Raw genomic sequence first — 21,373 nt, 5'->3', positions numbered from 1 at the left:
CCAGTTGATTAGTTTTCCTCCACTCCCTGCAGAAAGTTTTTTTTTTTTTTTGCAGTCTAGAGAGCCTGTGTAGGTTTCCTGTCAACACATGTCTTACACCAACTGTACTATCTTACCTCTTTTGACACCACTGGTTTAAAAACAAATTGATAAATGAGATGTCAGTTTAGACAGCATTAAGGTTGTGCATGACTTCAGCTGAGGTTATTCTTTAAAAGATGTGCTGGTTTCATTTTAGTCAGAGCTGTACTTTAATGTAATAAAACTTCATCAACTGAAATGGTTGCGATTTAGATCAAGAACAAATATGCGACCTGACACTCACTCACTATCCTTCAGCTTAGTTATATTAGGTTTATTAGGTACAGTATATTAGTTTATTAGGTTTACTAAGAGATTTGCTGAGCTTAGACAGGAGCTTTGGGGCTCATAGTTTGCTGCATTAATGATGACTGATCACTTGTCATGATCAACGATTTATTTATTTTATATTTATGAATTTTTTATATTTATATTTATTTATTGCATTAACAACAAGAGAGTCACAGTATAGTTTCTACAAAATATAGTTTATTTTCAACCATTAGGGAATTATGAGTTTAATATACCCTTTTTGTCCAACTGCTTGTAGACTTTTTCAAAACATTGTCACCTTTTTTCAAAACTACACATAATTCTCAAAACTGCACACACAAAATGCAAACTGCCTAACATCTCCATCGTGTAACACTGCATTCAAAATGCAATAAACACATGTCAGAATGAAGCATTTGCATAGAATGGCAAACACCAATAATAGTAAGTGTTTGGATGTAGCATGTAAGGACTGCTGTTCTAAATCTACAGCTGTTTGCTCTTTTATAGGTTTATACAAAATTGTCAATGTTCTCAATGTTCAGTGTTCTACAGAGAAAGTACTGGGCTGAGAGGGGGAACATGTGCACTGTAAATACTGTAGTGTAATCATAGTAAAGTAGAAACATAAATTATTTATTAGGCCAATGTCGTATAGCAAATGTAAAGCAATATACACTCACACACTCGCACACAATGACACAAACACAGTTGAAGTCAGAATTATTAGCCGCCCTGTTTATTTTTTCCTCCCTTTCCTGTTTAACGGAGAGCATATTTCTTTAACACATTTCTAAGCATAATAGTTTAATAACTCATTTCTAATAACTGATTTATTTTATCTTTGCCATGATGACAGTACATAATATTTGATTAGATATTCTTCAAGACACTTCTATACAGCTTAAAGTGACATTTAAAGGCTTAACTAGGTTAATTAGGTTAACTTGGCAGGTTAGAGTAATTAGGCAAGTTTTTGTAGAATGATAATTTGTTCTGTAGACAGTCGGAAAAAATATAGAGCTTAAGGGGGCTAATAATTTTGAACTTAAAATGTGTTTTTTTTTTTTTATTAATAAATGCTTTTATTCTTGCAGAAATAAGAAAAAATGTTATCAGACAAACTGTGCAAATTTCCTTGCTCTGTTGAACATCAGTTGGGAAATATTTAAAAAAAAAAAAAAGAATCAAAGGGAGCAAATAATTCTGACTTCAACTGTATAAATACTCTATATATTGCTTTCTATTGCGTCGTTTGCCTGGAGAAGCGTCATGTGTAGCGTTAGACATCATACACTTTCCAGGACCAGACTGAGAAGAATTCCTCTGTTATTTTTTATAGGAATTTTGAGTTTAGGATTAAGAAAACGAGATCATGCAATATGTACAAATTCTGAATACTTTTTTGAACCAGAACAGCCCGGTGTACTGTCACCTTTAACATATTTATAAGCCTGTACTACGGTGAGGCAGTGATTGGTTACTGATCAGTTAAGAAATTAGTGTTTCCACATTTGGGCAGTATGTGCGTGTGACCTGGTGAAATAAAATAGCATTTTGATTGGTTGTGTTTTGACTTGTTGTGAAAAGGAAAGCAAGCCACTTGTTAGATTTTTTTTTTGTGTTTTAGGTAGAGAATTGTGTATGGTGTTTTGGAAAAAGTGTTTTATGCGATTGAATACTTAGTTTAAGACTGAGAAATGGCTTCTGGTTTTGGAAATTTGCTGTGTAGTTTTGCATTTTGACTGAGACATTTCAGAATTTGTGACATGAAAAGATTTTGTGTGTAAGCATTTGGGAAAAAAACTGTAACAGCAGGTGTTTATTACTAATGCTAAATTTATTCCTAACCACTTAAATTAACTTCAACTTATAATTAACATGCCAACTTCTGACATGGAAACCCTTTGCCTTAAACAAGTAGTTTTGAACCAATTTTGTTAACCCATAATTCATCTGTATAACTTCCAGTTTGCATTGTGGGAAGTGATTTGTCACCATTACTGAGATGTGCTGATTCTCGGTGTCTGTGTGATTTGAGTGATTCAGATGTTCGGTGTTTTACTGATGACACTCAATTAGCGGAACCCTATTTCTATCATGAATGAGTTCAATGAAATCTATCCCACAACATAATTATTGTAATAATACAAGACTAAAATCACTAACATCAGTGAATCAAATGCTAAAATATAATGCAACACTTTGCTTTTTGCTTTTAGTCTGTCTTGGCATGGCACAGTGTTTCACAAAAAGAATATGAGGAACGAAGAATCAAGGAGATCAATTGTTAGTTTTCAGGTCTTCAGAACATTATCTTCTGCTGACTACAAATTCACTAGCTGATTAATCTTTTTTAGACAAATAATTGTGCAATATTTTTCGTTAAATATGTTATTAAAAAATGAAGTTTACTTCATTACCTAGTGTTTACTTCAATTCCGAACATAGGCTATCCCTATACTGAGTAATGTAATATGAAAGCTTAAAGGACACCTAAAATGAATTGTCTGCAGAGGGACCTTGCTTTGCATGAGTAGCATTCTATTTTATTGTGGGACATTTGATAGGTATCCAAAGATATTAGTAAAAGTTATAAATATTTTTATAAGATAACATGTTTATTTCACTTTGTCACTTCCACAACAAACGGCAACTTAAGTGTTTTTCACAATTAGACTTTATAATAATCATTAAACGTTGCTCTGTGCTATAAAAAGAGTCACATTTTATGACTTCTCCTTGATTTTCAAGGTCTCAATATTTAAGTTTGTAGGCTTAGGTCCCACTTCTAAATCTACTCTCCGCAGTTTACCGTTTATGCACTTGTGCGTCTGCATTTTTTCGTGCTAGATTGACTTGCGCCTATATACGCTGTGGTGAAGATGAAGTGTCCGCCTGAGAAAAAAAAAACAATTGAGCGTGCCCGTAAAGACACGGTTCAACCTATAGAAGAACTGTAATTCTTATGAAGACTGAACAAGAGAAACAATGATTGTGATCCGGGCGTTCAAGTTCAGGTTTGTCAGAATATGCAACGGCCAGAGCTGAAAGCTCCACCCCTGCAGAACACCTCTTGTACAGCAGGTAAAGTGGGATTTCTTTCTCTGAACACCTGTCCTATTATGAATAGTGCCTTAATTCTGACAGAATTAAATTAGTTTAGTACAGTTAATAACCGAAGAATTGTTTGGTTGTCTTTTTCTATTTTATATTCAATCTTCAAAGTGAGCAAGGGCATAACAGGTGGAAAACAATGAAGCTTCAAAGCGTTAATGCATTTCTTATCATGTTCGCTGGCACCGTAGTAATTGGGTATGTATTTATACTTTTGTAATATGTAGGTGTTCTGTAGTCTTGGTTGTTTCACGGTTAAATTGCTAAACTACAGTAAATAATAATAATAATAATGATAAACACTGATTGAACAAAAAGACGATAGGCAAAAATTTGGGGGCTTTTTATTGCGTGCATTAATAGACAATACACTCACTACGCAGCAATAAAACAGCCCACATAGGCTATGCTCCACAGTTCACTCCAACCAGACTAATCTGGAGAATGTGTTTTATACATGAGATGCTAAAACACAATTTGATTTGGTTTTCAAAAACATCTGCATGTTTTCAGAAGGTATTTTATTTATAGGAGCATATAGCCTTTTGTTCACGATTATGTTCATGCATGATTTATAATGTTTTAAAATATTATTTTAAATGTTTTTGAGACTAAATGTTTTTATGGGTACAGTTGTTTTTAATGTTATTTGAATTTACATTACTTTCCCAGTCATCTCGAGTTTAATTGTCTAAATGTTTTATTAGTCACAAGCCTACACTCTTAACTACATTCAGTTATAGCCTTTAACAAACACATCATAGCCTGAATTTAAAACAACATAGGCTTCTCATATTTTTTCGTCGGTGTTTTATCATATTTTGAAGAAGGTACGCTATTTTTAGACTACAAAGAACAAATCCTCAGACTTTCCGAATGCAAATTTGAGTTCTCTGACGTGTGCGCCCGCCACCTGTGAGTTGATCGGAAAAACTTACCCTACAGATGCTGCGATAAGGGAAGGGGGTGTTCCCAAAGGTCCATTATAACATTTTAATCTCTTCAGTCAAAATTACAAATATTAATTTTTAATTCACTATATCCTAGCGTTCTCATTCCGCATGTGATGATAATAGTTTGTGGTTCATTCCGATATACGGAACCTGCCCTGCTACATAATAGACTAAGCTGAATCTCTGGCCCATAGTCTGTAATAGACCCACCCCACTTCTCAAGACCAGAATTTTGCCCCTACAGTATGAGCTAATTTGTCCGATTTTTGACAGTATTTTTTAAAACTCGTGATAGCAATGTCAAAAAACCCAATATCCGTGTATATAGCTTTTCAATATTTTTTTCTTCACATTTTATGAGTGCCTTGGGCTGACTTTTGCCATTTATCCTGATGAATCCCTTACCCAAAGAGCACTGACATCAAGCTACCTGAGATTTTTGTTTGTTTGTTTGTTTGTTTGTTTGTTTTGTTTGATTTTAGTATGATAAGTATTTGACAAAACATGTAGGAGGTAGCCTATGTTGCATCAAAAAGTGTGGTAATGATAACCATCCGACAAGCTAATCCAGCACAAATAATGCTTAGAACTTCACAAAGATGGTGTATTTGAACCTCATAATTTGAGGTGAATAAATACAAAAAGGTCCACTTTATGAGAACAAAAAGAAACAACGCTTTTAATAGGCTGGCTACTGGCCTGTATCGGCTAACCCCCGTTGAGAAACCTTTCTCTCTAGACACACCAACAGCTGTAAATTAATTTCAAGAGATATTTGAATTATAAATTTAACCTTTATGTACTTTTCTAAACAATTAGTTTGTTACAGTATTTGGATGCCCTAAATAGCCTACCTCATCTGTAATTTCCTGATCATAATGATTTGACTATCAGCCTGGCTTTAACAGACTTGCTATCTTTTCCCTTACAGACTCTTTTATTTTGGCTTCACTTCCCCCTCATTAAGGTGAGTTTTTCCTAATTATGTATAATTCTTTCTAGAAATGAATGAGATCAGCCTGTACAATTATTACTTTAATTTAACAGTTAATAAAATATTTTATTCTACTTATATCACTCAGCAACAGTTCACCATTCATGAGATAAAAAGGCACTGTCTGCCTGAATAGATCAAGTACCAGATTAGCGTGTCGAATAAACTGTGGCTGTTGAGTAAATTAAATTTATACTGTAAACATATAGCTTATTTAATCTTTACAAATGTGCGTAAATACATTTTTATAAGTGACAAACTTTTGACTAAAGCTAAAATTGGCGCTACCTTTTGGATCTTTAAAAAGTACACCTCTCAAAAGAAAAAATCTCAGTTCTAAGGTCGAGATTCATGATAACATTGTTTTCAGACATTCGTGACATTTATTATTGCTTCACAGTGAGTCAAAAATAAATGAAACAACATGAGAATCTAAAAAAAATCCATACTTAATTTGAGTATATTTATATTTTATAGATTTACTTATAATAGACAAAGATACACTAACCATGTTACAGCATTAACTATAATAAAAATCTTTCTGTTGCAGACATATAGACCAAAGACTTTGCCTAAAGTAAGTATTGTCACTGCTCACATACTTACTCAAACTCATACTTTAAATGTTCACACAAAATAACAAGCTTTGAGGACCTACAAACATAAATAAGCAGTGAATACTGACATAAGCACAATAACATGCTAGACATCTACACAGATACAACCGAAGCTATAACAGTACACATTCATCCAATTATCACTGTTTGTCTTCTATTTCTTAGTAAAACTAAAAAGAGCCGGGAAAATGCTCTCTTGCAGTCGCCTCAAGGGTAAGTTCAAACATTGTTTTCAACATCTCTGCTCTAATTTTAATGATCTGTCTGTTTGGTTGTTGGATCTTATTCAGAGTCTAGGAAATATGCTTTTGAAGATATTACATTTATATGCCAACTTCCATAATAAAGTGATGGAAAGTCAGGTTATTTTCTGTTAAAGTTACTGTACCTCAAATAAATACACATCAGCTTTTTACAGAAACCACTAACCAGCTTCAAAATTGTTTTGTTAAAATAGTCTGCACAATGAGTTCATGTTATCTAGATTTTTAATAAATAAATGTGTATTGCTACTAGTTAAGCAAACTGGTAAATCAAAGACATTTTAAAACACAATGGACAAGAGCTTAAACTTTGAAAGTTCAATGGATGTTGGATTGAATGCAACTGTTGACAGATAACCAGTAGGTTTGAATATCACTAGTAGAGTTTTATTATTAGTAAAGTCAGTTAAGAGATGTGATTTCATAATACATGTTAAGCTATGTATTTATTAGTTAAGTATGTATTTATGAAAATTAGTCAGAGGTAAGGAGGAATATTAAAATGTGACTACATCATAACCATTTAGTACTGAAATTTGTATTTAATCTTATTATATTTTATTTTGTCTTATTTTTATTCTATTTTGTTGTATTTATTTTACAGGTTCATATATAAGCAACCCAGTGTAGTGGGGTAAGAAAACAAATATTTGCTATTATATTATATTATATTATATTATATTATATTATATTATATTATATTATATTATATTATATTATATTATATTATTTTATATTATGCATATGTATTATCCTTATTTAAAACAGCCCAGATGGGAAAGTTGGTCCTCTGACACCATGGTTAGCTCCAATTGTATCTGAAGGAAGTTTTGATCCCACACTGATTGATGCAATCTACAAACAACAGAACATTACAGTAGCAACCACCATTTTCGCTCTTGGAAAGTAAGTTTTTTTTATTTTATCTTTCTTTGATATTCAATTTTTAAAGGTACCGTTCAACAAAAAGGGACAATGGAGATAATTTACTATTCCTTTTCATTAATAACCCATTATGGAACAAACAGTTAGACCAAATTAGAAAGTACTATTGTTAAAAGGACACATGTTCGCTGGCTAGTTTTATCAATGTTTAATAAACTCCTGCATTGCCTACGAGGTGCGTTTAAACAAACCAGTTGTGTTGAAAACACCCTGAAATTGTTGTTCCACAAGGGACTGAATCTACAGTTAGTGGCTTGCAATGAGGAAACAAAGTACCTGATTATCTGCAGAGAAGGGGAGCATCACATTTGACTACATTTTTTTGACTGTTCTCCTCAGTCATATCCATTCTGCAGGGATAAGGAGCATTGTATTTGTCTAAATATCTGCTACAATATGTTTGTTAGTCTCCATTTCCTCCAGTCCCTGCTTTAGTAAGCTCACCACTACCTAGCTAAGGAGTTCTTTCTAGCCAAAAACTTTATGTCTGCCATTTTTTTTTTTTTGCGTTTGGGGAGGGGGGATGGGAAGAATGATAAGCAACATCAAATATACTACTTTTAAAGTTTACTATTTAAAGTTGCTTTTTTTAAACAATTCAATTTCTCTTTGAAGTATAACACTGAACCAAATAATACTAAATCTGACAACCTCTCACTTCTGTATTATTCACACCAACAGTACTGGTACCAAATTCAGTCAGGCTCACGGCAGAGACCCTCCGGTTGACTGTCTCAGAAATACAGCATTTGTTCCCAAAATCTTGCACAAGAGGGTCTTTGAATTGTGCACTCATTGCTCACCAAAGAACCAGCCATTACACAGCTACCTTAAAACTTAGATCTTAAACATCACTTCACTGCCTGTAACATGCGCAAACCATCAAGACAACTAACTGTTGGGCTGGGTCACCCACTTCCCACACCTCAAAGTCCATGATCCCACATTGCCAGAGACGGACTTGCCTAAATTTCAGGGTAATCCCAACATTCTCAGGCATAGACAGATTTTCTAAAGCATGAAGACTTATCCCTGCAAACAAACCTGTGCTAGCCCTTAATGGCTCTTTGTGCCCCCAGTGGGCTGCCAGGATAGGACCATTGAGAGTTTGCTCATTGGCAAAAATTGTTACATAATTGTTGGTTCTGCATGGGCAGCTCTCAATAAGCCCACACAGTGCACTATAATTTTTATATTGGGCAGAAAGATGGCTCATGCGGGCAGCTCAGTCACCTCACAACAAGAAGGTTGCTGGTTTAAGCAATGGGTAGGTCAGTTGGCATTTCTGTGTGGAGTTTGTATGTTCTCCCTGTGTTTCCTCCACAATCCAAAGACATGCGGTACAGTTGAATTGAGTAAGCTAAATTGGCTGTGGTGTACAACATTGTAAAGATGCTTTGGATGTTGTCCCTTTCGACAGCATTATTAAAGATTAATGTCATTGTGTACATGCTCCATGTTGCGGTATCACTTTAAGGGTCCCTTTAATGCATTTTGTTGTATTTAAGTTACATTGCATCTACATGCCAAGCAATTCTCAATAGATTATAAGTAGACTGGGGTTGGGTTATGGTTAGTGTAAGTTGACATGTACTTGCAAAGTTCCTTAGATAAATGTTGAAAGTGCAGTATCAGCAGATGTTAAGCAGACAGTTTACTAATGCTCAAATGAGAAGTAATTGGCAGGTAGTTGCAATGCAACTTTTAGTCAACAAAATGTGCAATAGGGGCTATTAAAATAAAGGGCTTCATTTTCACGATCTAGGCGCAAAGTCAAAAGCGCAGGGCGGAAAAGCATTAAGGGCATATCTGAATCAACTTTTACTATTTTAAGGATAGAAAAACACTTTTTTAAGGAAACCTTTTGTATGCACAGACATGCATTAGCCTATAGAAATAATTTCATTTGTTTAGAACAAAGATTTGTTTCAAAACTATTTCTGAATTCAGTTCTGAATTCAGCAAACAAATAAATGAACAATAATAATAAAGTTTGGTCAAAAAAGTTATATGCTAATACACATATGCCCCATATGGTCCAAAACCTGACAGGTAGGCAAATCTAAGCTTGTTTTTAGTAAAAACAAAAATAAATAAACATATAATAAATAACACTAATAATAATAATAATAATAACAACAACAACAACATTATACAGAAGCAAGTTGTCAGGAATAAACTGAAAAAGCTCCCTGAGATGAAGAAGGCATGAAATCAGTGGTTTTTATATTTATTTAGAAAATAATATATATTTTTAAAAATATTATGAATAGTATTAAAAATGTTATCATCTCTAAAGTTGTGTCCCTTTTTTTATGGCCATGATTGTATCTCCTTAAAGAGAGGTCACCCAAAAGTAAACATTTACTCACTATTTTCACAACTTAAATGGTTCTATACTGTTCAACAGTAAAAAAAAGAAACTCATAAAGGTTTGTAACAAGTGGAGGGTGAGTAAATGATGACAGAATATTCACTTTGAGCTGAACCATTTCTTTTTATCCAATTGCCAATGTATTTACATTTATATAATTCTTCCTCTCTGTTTTTCAGATACACCATTTTTCTAAAAGATTTCCTGGAGTCTGCAGAGCAACATTTTTTTGTTGGATTTCGTGTGCACTATTATGTCTTCACTGATCATCCAGAGCAGGTTCCTGATGTGAAACTGGGTGAAGAACATGAACTGACGGTGATGACAGTCAATAGTTTAAGCAGATGGCAGGAGATGAGTTTGGGCAGGATGAAAAGGCTGGAGATGCTGATTGAGAGTGGACTGGTCAATGATGCTGACTATCTTTTCAGTCTTGATGTGGATACAAAGTTCTACGGCCGCTGGGGAGCAGAGTCTTTGGGTGATCTTATAGGTGTGATACATGCATGGTTTTATTATACACCTCGTGAGCAATTCCCATATGAGAGAAGGCCTGAGTCTCAAGCGTTTGTCCCTTATTCTGAGGGTGATTATTATTATGGTGGAGCTGTGCTTGGTGGTTCAGTGAAGCAAGTATATCAGCTTGCTAAAACCTGTCGAGAGCAGCTGGACATTGATGCAGCTAAATCCATTGAGGCAGCATGGCAGGAGGAGTCCCATTTGAACAAGTACTTCATTTATAACAAACCCAGTAAACTGCTTTCACCCGAATATTCTTGGGATGATAAAAGAGGGACACCACGAGAGATGAAAATGGTTAGATTTTCTCAAGTTCCTAAAAACTATGATGAAGTTCGTCCAAACACATAAAAGCTTTTAAGTGAAGACTGTGTGAATCTTATTTTACCACTTTATCTAGCTAAATTAATGTTTTGACATCAACAGTTTATCTAACCCTGTCACTTCACAACAAGAAGGTCCCTTGTTCAAGTCCTGACTGGGTCAGTTGACATTTTTGTATGAAGTTTGCATGTTCTTCTTGTGTTTGTGTGGGTTTCCTTCAAGTGCTCTGGTTTTCCCCCTGGTCCAAACATACGCACTATAAATAAAAGTTGGGGGTTCATTCTGCTGTGGCGACACCTGGTGAATAAAGGGACTAAGTTGAAGGAAAATAAATGAATGATTGAGTTCACCTAACCTGACATGAAACAAACAATGTTAAAGGAATAGTTCATCTAAAAATGAAAACGTTTTTAAACTCCTAATTATTTTAGCTTTGTCACTATTTATACTGTTAAAGATATTTTGAAGAAAGCTGAATACCTGTAACCAGTGACTCTCCACATTGTACAAAAAATAAATATGATCACCAGCCAATTAGAATCAATCATTCAAGAGCCACATGGTGTAAATAAATGTTCTTTTTATTTTTTATGGTATGCCACATTTTAAATTAGATTACAGAAAGCAGTTTTATATTAGATGTACATGCATGTGTCCTTTGGCCACTTTACATTGTCTCTGGATTTTTATTATTAAAGTAAATCGTAGAGAACAAGGTGTCATCATTTAATTTTTTTTTTAAGATGAAATTGATTTGAGTTTTATAGCACAATACACCATGTTGATTACTCTAACTAAAATATATGGTTCTTTTAAAAGAAAATAATGGCATCTGTTGCCTCTACTGGAGAGAAGTTCAAAACAGCTAAAAAAGAAATTCTCTAAAGATTGTCTTTGTGACAATCTGCTAATTAATTGACTCAATACTGTTGATTTATTAGAAAATGAAGGCTTCTCTGTGTATTGTATAACTAATTTTCAGTTATTTTATTATTTTTCATAAAATGAGAGTCCAATCCTGCTGCCTTCCAGAATGTGTGGTACATGAGAGCAAACAACAACCATTATTGTGAGCTCCTACATCCTTGCATTGAAGTTTATGTTATCACATGAGAAGTTATCCGACAAAAAAATAAGAATAATTTGATGGAAGATCACTAGGTGTTTATAGATACTGTAAGCCGCCAGCCACAAGAAAAGGCTGTGCTGCAATGTGTCAAAACTGGTTTAGTCACTCCACCTATTTTATATGGTGTGACTGATGTGATAATTAATGTGCACTTCTTTCAAAACTGTCTTACTCTGATTATATTATTATTATAAGGAAATATGTTCTACACACCCATAATTATTCAAATGAATACCTCAAGGGTACATATTAGTACCTAAAAATTACAAAAGTGTTCCTCTTAAAATGTTTAGGTACTAATATACACGTTTGAGGTACCAATATGGACCCTTTAAGTACAAATACCTTTTGAAAAGATACCACCCCAGTGACAGCTTACTACCATTATTTCTGAGAGTGTATCTGGGAGCGCATGAGCATGTGCACTTTATACCAGATTATCCAATGTTTTATTAAATGTGTTATCTTTTATGTCCAATTCAAAAATGAAGTGTTATTTTAATAATCTAACTGTATAAAAAATACATTTTTGTGGTTAAAATGATCAAATTATTTAAAATAGCAAAGTTCTTTTGTCTATTCAAATTGCCTTTTTCGATTCACCAACTAGAATGTTATTTTTAGCAGGTACTGGCAGAGTTAAATATTAGATTTTAATCTGACTGAAGAGTCAACGTTTTCTACTATGTCCAACTTTTTCAACTTTTTTTTTTTTTTTACTTTTCTGATTTTTTTGATTGAGGCAGGTCAGCAAAGACACATTGCACAAAAATATTCACTTTGAATGCTATCACTCAATCGAATGGGCATTATCAGTGATTATCAGCTGATAGATATGGGCCAGTAGGCTCAGAAGGCTGTTATCATCCATCCACATGGTTAATCAACAATACTAATAGAGAAGACTCCAGATCCACATGTGTTTTTACATTACTGTGGCTGTTGTGTTTGGGGTTGGGGTAGATGTTAATAAAATACAATTAATGGGAAATTTAAAAAATAATATAAATAATTCTTGTTAACTTCTATTCCAAATTATATCAGCCTTCTGAATCGACTAGTGTACACAGAAGGCCCCTTCTGGCCCATGTCAGCTGATAACCGTTGATAACACTCATTCAATTGAGTGATAACAATCAATCTACTGACTAAAATAAAGTACAACATCAACGTGTGTTCCAAGGGATTATTTATTTAACTTCTTCCAACAATATTTAAAGTACATATTTTTCGAGTCACACAAGTCTTAATCAGAAATGTCAGTCTATTTTTTTTATTTTTAAAAATCTTTTTTTATGTTGAGCATTGAAGAGTACAAAAACATTATTTATTAAAAGTAAAAAGAAATGTTATTTAGTAACGTTGATCATTTTTAATATTGTCTGTACAATGGCAAAAAACATGAATCACAGCCATGTGCACGTGTAACAGGTATGGAAATTATTGTTCACTTTATCTATAGAATTACACAAAATGTGTGTTTTACCTGAAATGTTTATTAAGTATACCTGATATGTTTGTCATTGTGTGCGTCTTCTACTTTAAATTTATAAGAAAGTTTTTTAAATTTTCTGTTTTGTACCCGCTTCCTCCCTTTCTGCACTGACTGCACATGGGAGAGGCCTTAAATCTTAAATCATATTTACTTTAAAAATCACTTTTGAAGCTAGTTCTTTTGTTTAAATAATATTTTATACTCTCTTTTTCACATTTGTTTTATTATTTTTGTGTTTCCACTTTAATTTAGGATTTGGTTTATTTTTGTTTCACTAAAGCATGTGAAGGCTAAATGCATGGCCCTTTCCCTTTAAAAGCTTAAAGGGCGAAGACACTGTAAAATAGAAAAAAGAAGTTTATTCATAAACAAATTTCGAGAGGATCACGTGCTTATGATTGTTCACAGCTGTTCCAACTTTAGCTAATGACTGATTATTCTATCAGACGATCCTTAACTCACTATAAATAACCAGACTTTTCTCATCTCAATATCTTCGTCTTGAAGAAACCCCCTCAACCAACCGTACTTTCCCTCCTTTCAAACGGGCATCACGGTGGCCAGTGATTAGCGATGTTGCCTCACAGCAAGAATGCCCCTGGTTTAATTCCTTTTCAAACCAGACGGCATTTCTGTGCAAAGTTTGCTCGTTCTCGCCGTGGTCGTGTGGGTTTTCCCCGGGTCCTCCGGTTTCCTCCCACAGTTCAAAAACAAGCACTCTAAATAATTAATCAAAATACATTAGCTAAACTCTGAGTACACCTTTCAGCATCCATATCCGACACTCAGCTACAACAAGCAAGAAGGGGAATCTTCGAGATCTACCTGAGCTCAAACTCCCCTCTCGCCTTGCAACGCGAGGGAGCCCAGGACTCGAGGATCTTATAAGCTCAGGGCTCTCTCCCGGGACAGCACGCCAAACTAGCTTTACTATCAATCATCAGCTAAGTGTGAACTCTTAAAACGACACAACACAGAACCGGTTACACACACAACGTTGATCTTACAAAATCAAATATTGATCCCAGCGTCAATATTGTATCATCAGAATCATTGATTTTTATACATGACTTCTTATTTATTTTTGCAAACATATAAAAACTTAAAAAGCATAGGCAAAGGGTGAACAAACTGTAGAGTAAGGCTGATATGAGTTTCCAACTCCTACTTTTTCTATTGAAGATGACTATTGAAGACTTCTAAATTTATATTTTAGATTTTTACACTTGTGTTGTTGTTCAGATCTTTACTGCATGACTTGAAAAAAATGTTCATATATCCACCATGTCAACTTAAATTGTCTGCCAGCTCAATAAAAACTAGCATATGAACCTTAAACCCGCATTTTTGACAGTTTTATGGTTTAACAAGTGACCGTGTTAGCTGGTAGAGTTTGGGTTAGCTTGTTGTTGTTGCTACTTAATCCTCCTCACAATAACTACACAGCCCGCCCTCCCCGTTTTGAAAGATGACCCAGTTCAACTGTACTTGTACTTGCACTGGTAGTTTTAAATTTTTAAAATTGTAACAGGTGCTGAAACATGTACTGCTTCTATATTTCATCCTATTGGGTTTATTTAATTTGTTGTACAATGGCGGTTAAATATGGAATGGCAACACCATAACAGCACCACCAATAAATACTCCACAACAGCACCAAATTTATAGGAACAGATTCAACTTGTCTGTATACTAAATTTAGCTGTGTACGGATATTCTGGTGATGTTCTGTTGTGCTTTAATATGTTTTTGTTTTCTTGCAGGCTCATATATTTGGGCTACACCTCCACTTCCATCAGGTGTGTTCATAATAATTTACTCTTTGAATGGGACATATCTGCAGATTGATTACTTATTAATCCAAATGTTGATGCACTATCCAATAGTACAATCTAGCCCTTCATGGATTGCATTTATGCTTTACAGTAAAAACAAAATTGCTAAATTAATGTGAGAAAATGTAAGTTTATAGTGAACCTATTCCAAGTATATACACAGTTACAGCGAACATTATTCATGCAGTCTTGCAGCTTGTCTAAAAAAACTTGTATCTGTTGCAGATTTAAAGTACAAAGAATTTTCACTGCTCATGCTCAAACATGTTTAAAACAGACTTCACATGCTGTACAAAAGCACATTCTCAGAAGCACACATACATCTGTATGCACATGCATTTAAATGTGTAAGAAATCATACTTCTCATCGACTGCACATAAAGCAGCTACATAGCAAAAACTGACTTGCCTATATAAATAAATGCGTATCAAAGAAAGAAAACACACACACTTATGAAGCCGCATAGTAAGAAGATTCAAACACAAAAGTGATGTTTTTTATTGATCTCCTGTTTCTTAGCATAACAAAGAAGAACCAGGAAAGTGTTCTCTTGCAGTTGCCACAAGGGTGAGTACAAACACTACTTTCAATTGCGCTGCTCTAATTTTTGTGATCTGTATGTTTTGATGTAGTAAACTAAGTTTGATTCTTAAACAGGAAATGTGATCTACTCAACACTTGGCTCAAGTTTTGTATTCCACATAACACAGACGTTATTCTTAGGAAACTTCCTTATTTGATTTATATACCAGCTTTGTTAAACATACAATGGGACGTCTGGATGTTTTCCTGAACTAGTTCTGACAGTTCATTTTGGCAAGTTACGTAAAACAAAACTGGTTCATCCTCACAACGATTTGATTGTATGTCACTTTGGACAAAAGCATCTGCTAAATGACTTTATGTAAATGATTTGCAACCCCGAATAATAAAATTATACATGTTCAACACATTCAAATCAAGTCAGTAATAATAAATTTAACTGTAATCATAATAATATAAATCATGTTCAAACGTTTTCATTTAAGTTTTAAAACAAAAACACCCAAGTACAGTCACTCATGTGCTATAGTGGTTGTCATGCATATTTTGGATGTAAAATAAACTATTCGTCTGTTTACAGAAACTATATTCGTCTCATAAAAGCTATACAACCTGCAAAATAGTCAATAGTGAGTCCGTCACCCTGTTTGGTGGAACATTTGTATTAATATTCTTTAATAAATTAGCAAAGAATTTAATTCAAAAGATGATTGAAATCTTGTATTATTGTTTAATGCCACTGCGTTTAATATTATGATTTATGTCTAGTAGCATTTTTTTTTATTTCAGTTTTTACACAATAGTCACAATTTCCTGTCACATTATGTTGGCTGAAGACTGAGTAAACTTTTTTGTTTTTTTGAATTACAGAGACCACTGCTCTCTGTATGTTTATAAAAAACCCAGTAAACTGTTTTCACCCGTGTACCTGTGGCAAGACTTCAAACTGTAGACAAATGAGGTCAAAATCATTAGCTCTTCTCAAGTTATTAAACATTATGCTGCTGTTCGTCCAAACCCATAGTTTGCTGAAATGCAACAGATTTTATGCTTTATATTTTAAACTGGTGTAATTTTAATGTTTTTGTAGTCTTTAGCAAAAACTGTGGCGAAATATATCTCTCATAAGCTATACATCAACATTTGAAGTGACCATTTGCTGAAAAAAGCCATTTAGATAAGTGTATAGTGTTGGTTTAAAACATAAAAAAAAATTCAAAAACTATTATTGTTATACCACAATACCTTATCAAAACTATCTTTTTCCCTCAGTAAATTCAAATAAAACATAAGTTGTCTACAAATTATAAACTCTTACTAAAACTCAGTTAAAGGTACTTTTGCAAATGTGAATTTAAATAATGTTTTACATACAGTATATTCCAAAAATCATCATGATCTATGGTTCTTACTAAATGGAAATAACAAATCAAAACTAAAAACGAATTATCAGTCTGGGTTTGGGTTTCCTCAAGCATTGTGACAGTATGTGAACTGGTGTGATATATTATGAAATATTAAATTGATAATTTGCTAAAAACTGTAAACTGTCTTTATTTCCCCTCACAGTTTTATACAAAACTGCAAAAATAGTTTTACTACAAGGAAGATTAATATACACTCAGATTATGTTTGCTTGTTGTTCAAACTTATTTTAAATGAGCTAAAACAACTCAACAATTCTTAAGTTTTTTGGGGGCAGCTTAACTGTTTTTTGCTCAATCCACTTCAATTTCTTACTTAAAGAACTTAAGTTAATTCCTTCCAAAGAACATGAACACACACACACACGTAAAAAATGACATACATTCTAAAATGTAACCCTAGCTGTTTAGAAAGTCCAGTTCTGCGAGTGGTTCACATCTAAGTATACAATTCTTATCGAGTTCATCTATCGAGATTGTTTCCATGATAACTCAAACCTGGGTGTGATGTTCCAGTTTGTGCGTTTCAGTTTGATCTTTCTCCACTCCCTACAAATTTTTTTTTTTTTTTTTTTTTTTTTTGCAGTCTAGAGAGCCTGTGCAGGTTTCCTGTCAACACATGTCTTACACCAACTGTATATAGTATTTATGTATTAAATATACCATTTTTGGTCCAGCTGCTTATAGACTTTTTCAAAACATTGTCATCTTTTTTCAAAACTACACACAATTCTCAAAACTGCACACACAAAATGCAAAATGTCTCACATCTCCTTCCTATGTAACACTGCATTCAAAATGCCATAAGCGCATGTCAGAATGAAGCATTTGCATCAAATGGAAAACATGTCTTTCATAATAGTAAATGTTTACATATAGCATGTCAACACTGTTCTAAATGTACAGCTGTTTGCTCTTTCATGGGCTTATATAAAAATTTCAATGTTAATAATGCAACACTTTGGTTTTAGGCTGTCTTGGCATGGGACAGTGTTTCAGTAAACAAAGAGAATATGATGAATGAAAAATCAAGGAGATCAAATGTCAGTTTTCACCAGAGGTCACATTAGGGGAACGCCGTGCTGGAAGGCAAAACATTACTATATCCTGCTGACTTCAAATTCACCAGCTAATTAATCTTTTTTTAGCCAAAAATCATAAAAAAATACAACAGGTAATTGTTGTGTAAGGTATAGTATAGCGTTAAATATGTTACAGTTTTTTCCAACTGCTTACATTTTCAAAACAGTATCTCCTTTTTTCAAAACTACACACAATTCTCAAAACTGCACACAAAAATGCAAAATGCCTCACATCTCCTTCAAAATGTAACACTGCATTCAAAATACCCTGAACACATGTCAGAATGAAGCATTTGCATCAAATGGCAAACATGTCTTTCATAATATAACACTTTTGCATATAGCATGTCAACACTGCTTTTCTAAATTTAAAGCTCTTTGCTTTTTATACTTATATTTACAGTTCAGTTCAGTACAATGTACTGGAGTGACAATAATAAGTACACTAAACAAAACATATTTATTAGGCCAAACATTCTTGGTGTTTTACAGCATATAAAAAAATATAAACATACTTTATGTAAAAATGAAAGAAAGAACATGTGTAAAGCAAACGTTTATTCATTAGAGTACAGTAAAGAACACAATTGTGTGTGAGCGAAGTCTCACACTTCTGCCTAGCCAAAGACAATGAAAGAAGACTGAACTTTACAAGGCCTGGGTAATTAATAATCAACAAGCAAAACAACTGCATTATGACAGTGAACTACACCTGTGGCAGAGTATGTCAACTAACACATAAAGTTAAAGTTGGTTTTATATTCGCACATTCAGACTTTCTCCTTAATAATATAATTTCAAAAAAGTATTATCTGCAAACTCTAAATTGCGAAATCATATTAGCAGCCAATGACTATCAAAGTACAACATTGTTTACAGTCAAATAAATTGTGGTAATGTTGTATTTCAAGTAACACATGAAGGTTTTTCAGACCAGATATTTAAAGTGCCGTGGTAAACATAATAGGGAGTGTGTCACAAGTGGTCACTGAATGAATGTGTGAATATAAAACCAAGTTTACCTTAATTACTTACACTTTCACTTTTCATTCTTAGCATTCAGTGTCCGCAGTTTATTTAACCATGTGTAACTGTTTTTGCTGAAATCATCGCTGCAATCAAAATGAGTAATGTGTATGATTCAGCAAAGCACGAACTTACCTGATATAACATGAGAACCAGCATTTCTAATCAGGTCATCACTTCATTCGAATTTGGCATCTTACCGCACAACACAACATGTTTACCTTTGCAGCCTGTCTTTTTTTTTGCAACCGGGGACCCATATGACATCATGTGGGATATAGGTTGGTAATTGGTCTATAGGCTAAGCAGCATCACATTTAACTCAGGGGTCTCAAAGGGCCGGCCCACGGGCCATTTACAGCCCGCCCTCCTTCTCCCTCCAGACTGTAATGCTGGATCCCACATTGCTAAAGACTGACTTCACTGACTTGGGTCAGCATATTTCTTTACATAGTCCTTTCCATATTAAAAAAATATTCAAGTCCCAAATTTGGCTAAAAGCTGTGTTCTGCATTAAATTTTGTTGCTATATCTTTTCAGGTTTATCAGACTTACAATTTTTTAATTAATAATTGTTAAGCATTATTTTTCTCAAAATATGGCAAGCCACTTATTAACATTATATTTTCAATAAATATGAGTCAAAAAATAAGTTTGTCTGGCATAGGGAGATATAGCAACAATCTTGAATTCAGAAGGCAAATTTTGACCACGTCCTATAGCATAACAGTATATTGGCTTTCTCAAGCCAAACATAACAACGTAGGCCATGTTCACCATATATAATTTGATATAAAAGCATATTTTTCTCTGTTTCGGCCTCTCATCCACACAGAGACTGCATTTTTAGGAAACAAAAATGTATCTTTCGAAAACAGAGGCTTTCAAAAATGATCATGCATTTTATTCATATTCATATGGTAAAATTTTATTTTACCAACTATTTACTAACCCTCAAAGAGTTGCATATAGTTTAACAGAAAAAAAAAACTCATAAAGGTTTGCAACAAGTGGAGGGTAAGTAAATGATGATAGAATTTTCACTTTAAGCTGAACTATCCATTTCTTTTTATTCAATTGCAAATATATTTACATTTCTATGATTCTTCCTTTCTGTTTTTTAGATACACCATTTTCCTAAAAGATTTCCTAGAGCCTGCAGAGCAACATTTTTTTGTTGGGTTTCGTGTGCACTATTATGTCTTCACCGATCATCCAGAGCAGGTTCCTGATGTGAAACTGGGTGGAGAACGTAAACTGACGGTGATGACAGTCAATAGTTTAAGCAGATGGCAGGAGATGAGTTTGGGCAGGATGAAAAGGCTGGAGATGCTGATTGAGAGTGGACTGGTCAATGATGCTGACTATCTTTTCAGTCTTGATGTGGATACAAAACTCTACGGTTGTTGGGGAGCAGAGACTTTGGGTGATCTTATAGGTGTGATACATGCATGGTTTTATTATACACCTCGTGAGCAATTCTCATATGAGAGAAGGCCTGAGTCTCAAGCGTTTGTCCCTTTTTCTGAGGATAATTATTATTATGGTGGAGCTGTGCTTGGTGGTTCGGTGAAGTGCGTATATCAGCTTGCTAAAACCTGTCGAGAGCAGCTGGACATTGATGCAGCTAAATCCATTGAGGCAGCATGGCAGGAAGAGTCTCATTTGAACAAGTACTTCATTTAAAACAAACCCAGTAAACTGCTTTCACCTGAATATTCTTGGGATGAAACAAAGACTAAACAAGACCAGATCAAAGTCATTCGCTACCATTCGCTACTCTCATATTCCTAAAAACTATGCTGAAGTTCGTCCAAACAAATAGAAGCTGTTATAGAGAGAGATGCAAAAATGGGGTGTGAAGTATGTGCAGAGCAAAATGTGCAATTGTTTAATAAAAAAAAAAGTTTATTAAACTGTTTTAAGTAATAATAAAGAAATTTGTTTAAAATGAGATTTTGGCACAATTTATTTATTTTTTTTTTTTATTTAGGGTAGGAAAATGAATAAATGACTTTAAAATTCATTATACACATGTAGCTGGTGCTGAAATGCCTACTTTCCTCTAATTGGTCAACAAAGTCTGAGGTTGTGACGTCGCCCTCAAAATAATAGTCCTCTGCGGACCAGTACTCAGGCTTTTAATTATTATTTAATAATGTATATATATATATATATATATATATATATATATATATATATATATATATATATATATATATATATATATATATATATACACACATATACATTAGCAGTATTATTAGACATTTGTTAACGTCCTGCTGCTGTGCACCTGATGCTGAGCAAGATAGCCATTTCCGAGCAGCATTTGGTTTGCATGATTGTTTCTGAGCAAGGCCCATATATTAATAATA

The 21,373-nt window shown here is 33.8% G+C and overlaps 1 protein-coding gene and 1 pseudogene across 2 annotated transcripts; both read left to right on the top strand.

Annotated features, from left to right (window-relative positions):
- Nucleotides 1-3,122: 3,122 nt before the first annotated feature.
- On the top strand, nucleotides 3,123-10,789 carry gbgt1l8 (globoside alpha-1,3-N-acetylgalactosaminyltransferase 1, like 8). 2 transcript variants are annotated; one of them, XM_073949611.1, is made up of 8 exons: nucleotides 3,123-3,441; nucleotides 3,583-3,669; nucleotides 5,356-5,391; nucleotides 5,969-5,995; nucleotides 6,201-6,248; nucleotides 6,903-6,932; nucleotides 7,067-7,204; nucleotides 9,797-10,789. In XM_073949611.1, exons 2-8 carry the CDS (start codon nucleotides 3,611-3,613, stop codon nucleotides 10,485-10,487), a joined length of 1,029 nt encoding a protein of 342 aa, XP_073805712.1. In that variant the 5' UTR covers nucleotides 3,123-3,441; nucleotides 3,583-3,610; the 3' UTR covers nucleotides 10,488-10,789.
- A 2,214-nt stretch (nucleotides 10,790-13,003) lies between these two features.
- LOC141385709 (globoside alpha-1,3-N-acetylgalactosaminyltransferase 1-like) lies at nucleotides 13,004-20,832 on the top strand (annotated as a pseudogene).
- The last annotated feature ends 541 nt before the right edge of the window (nucleotides 20,833-21,373 follow it).

This window comes from Danio rerio, chromosome 5 (assembly GCF_049306965.1).
Source record: "Danio rerio strain Tuebingen ecotype United States chromosome 5, GRCz12tu, whole genome shotgun sequence".
Taxonomy (NCBI): Eukaryota; Metazoa; Chordata; class Actinopteri; order Cypriniformes; family Danionidae; genus Danio; species Danio rerio.
Note: the sequence above shows the minus strand (reverse complement) of the source record. Positions and strands in the feature narration are given on the sequence as shown.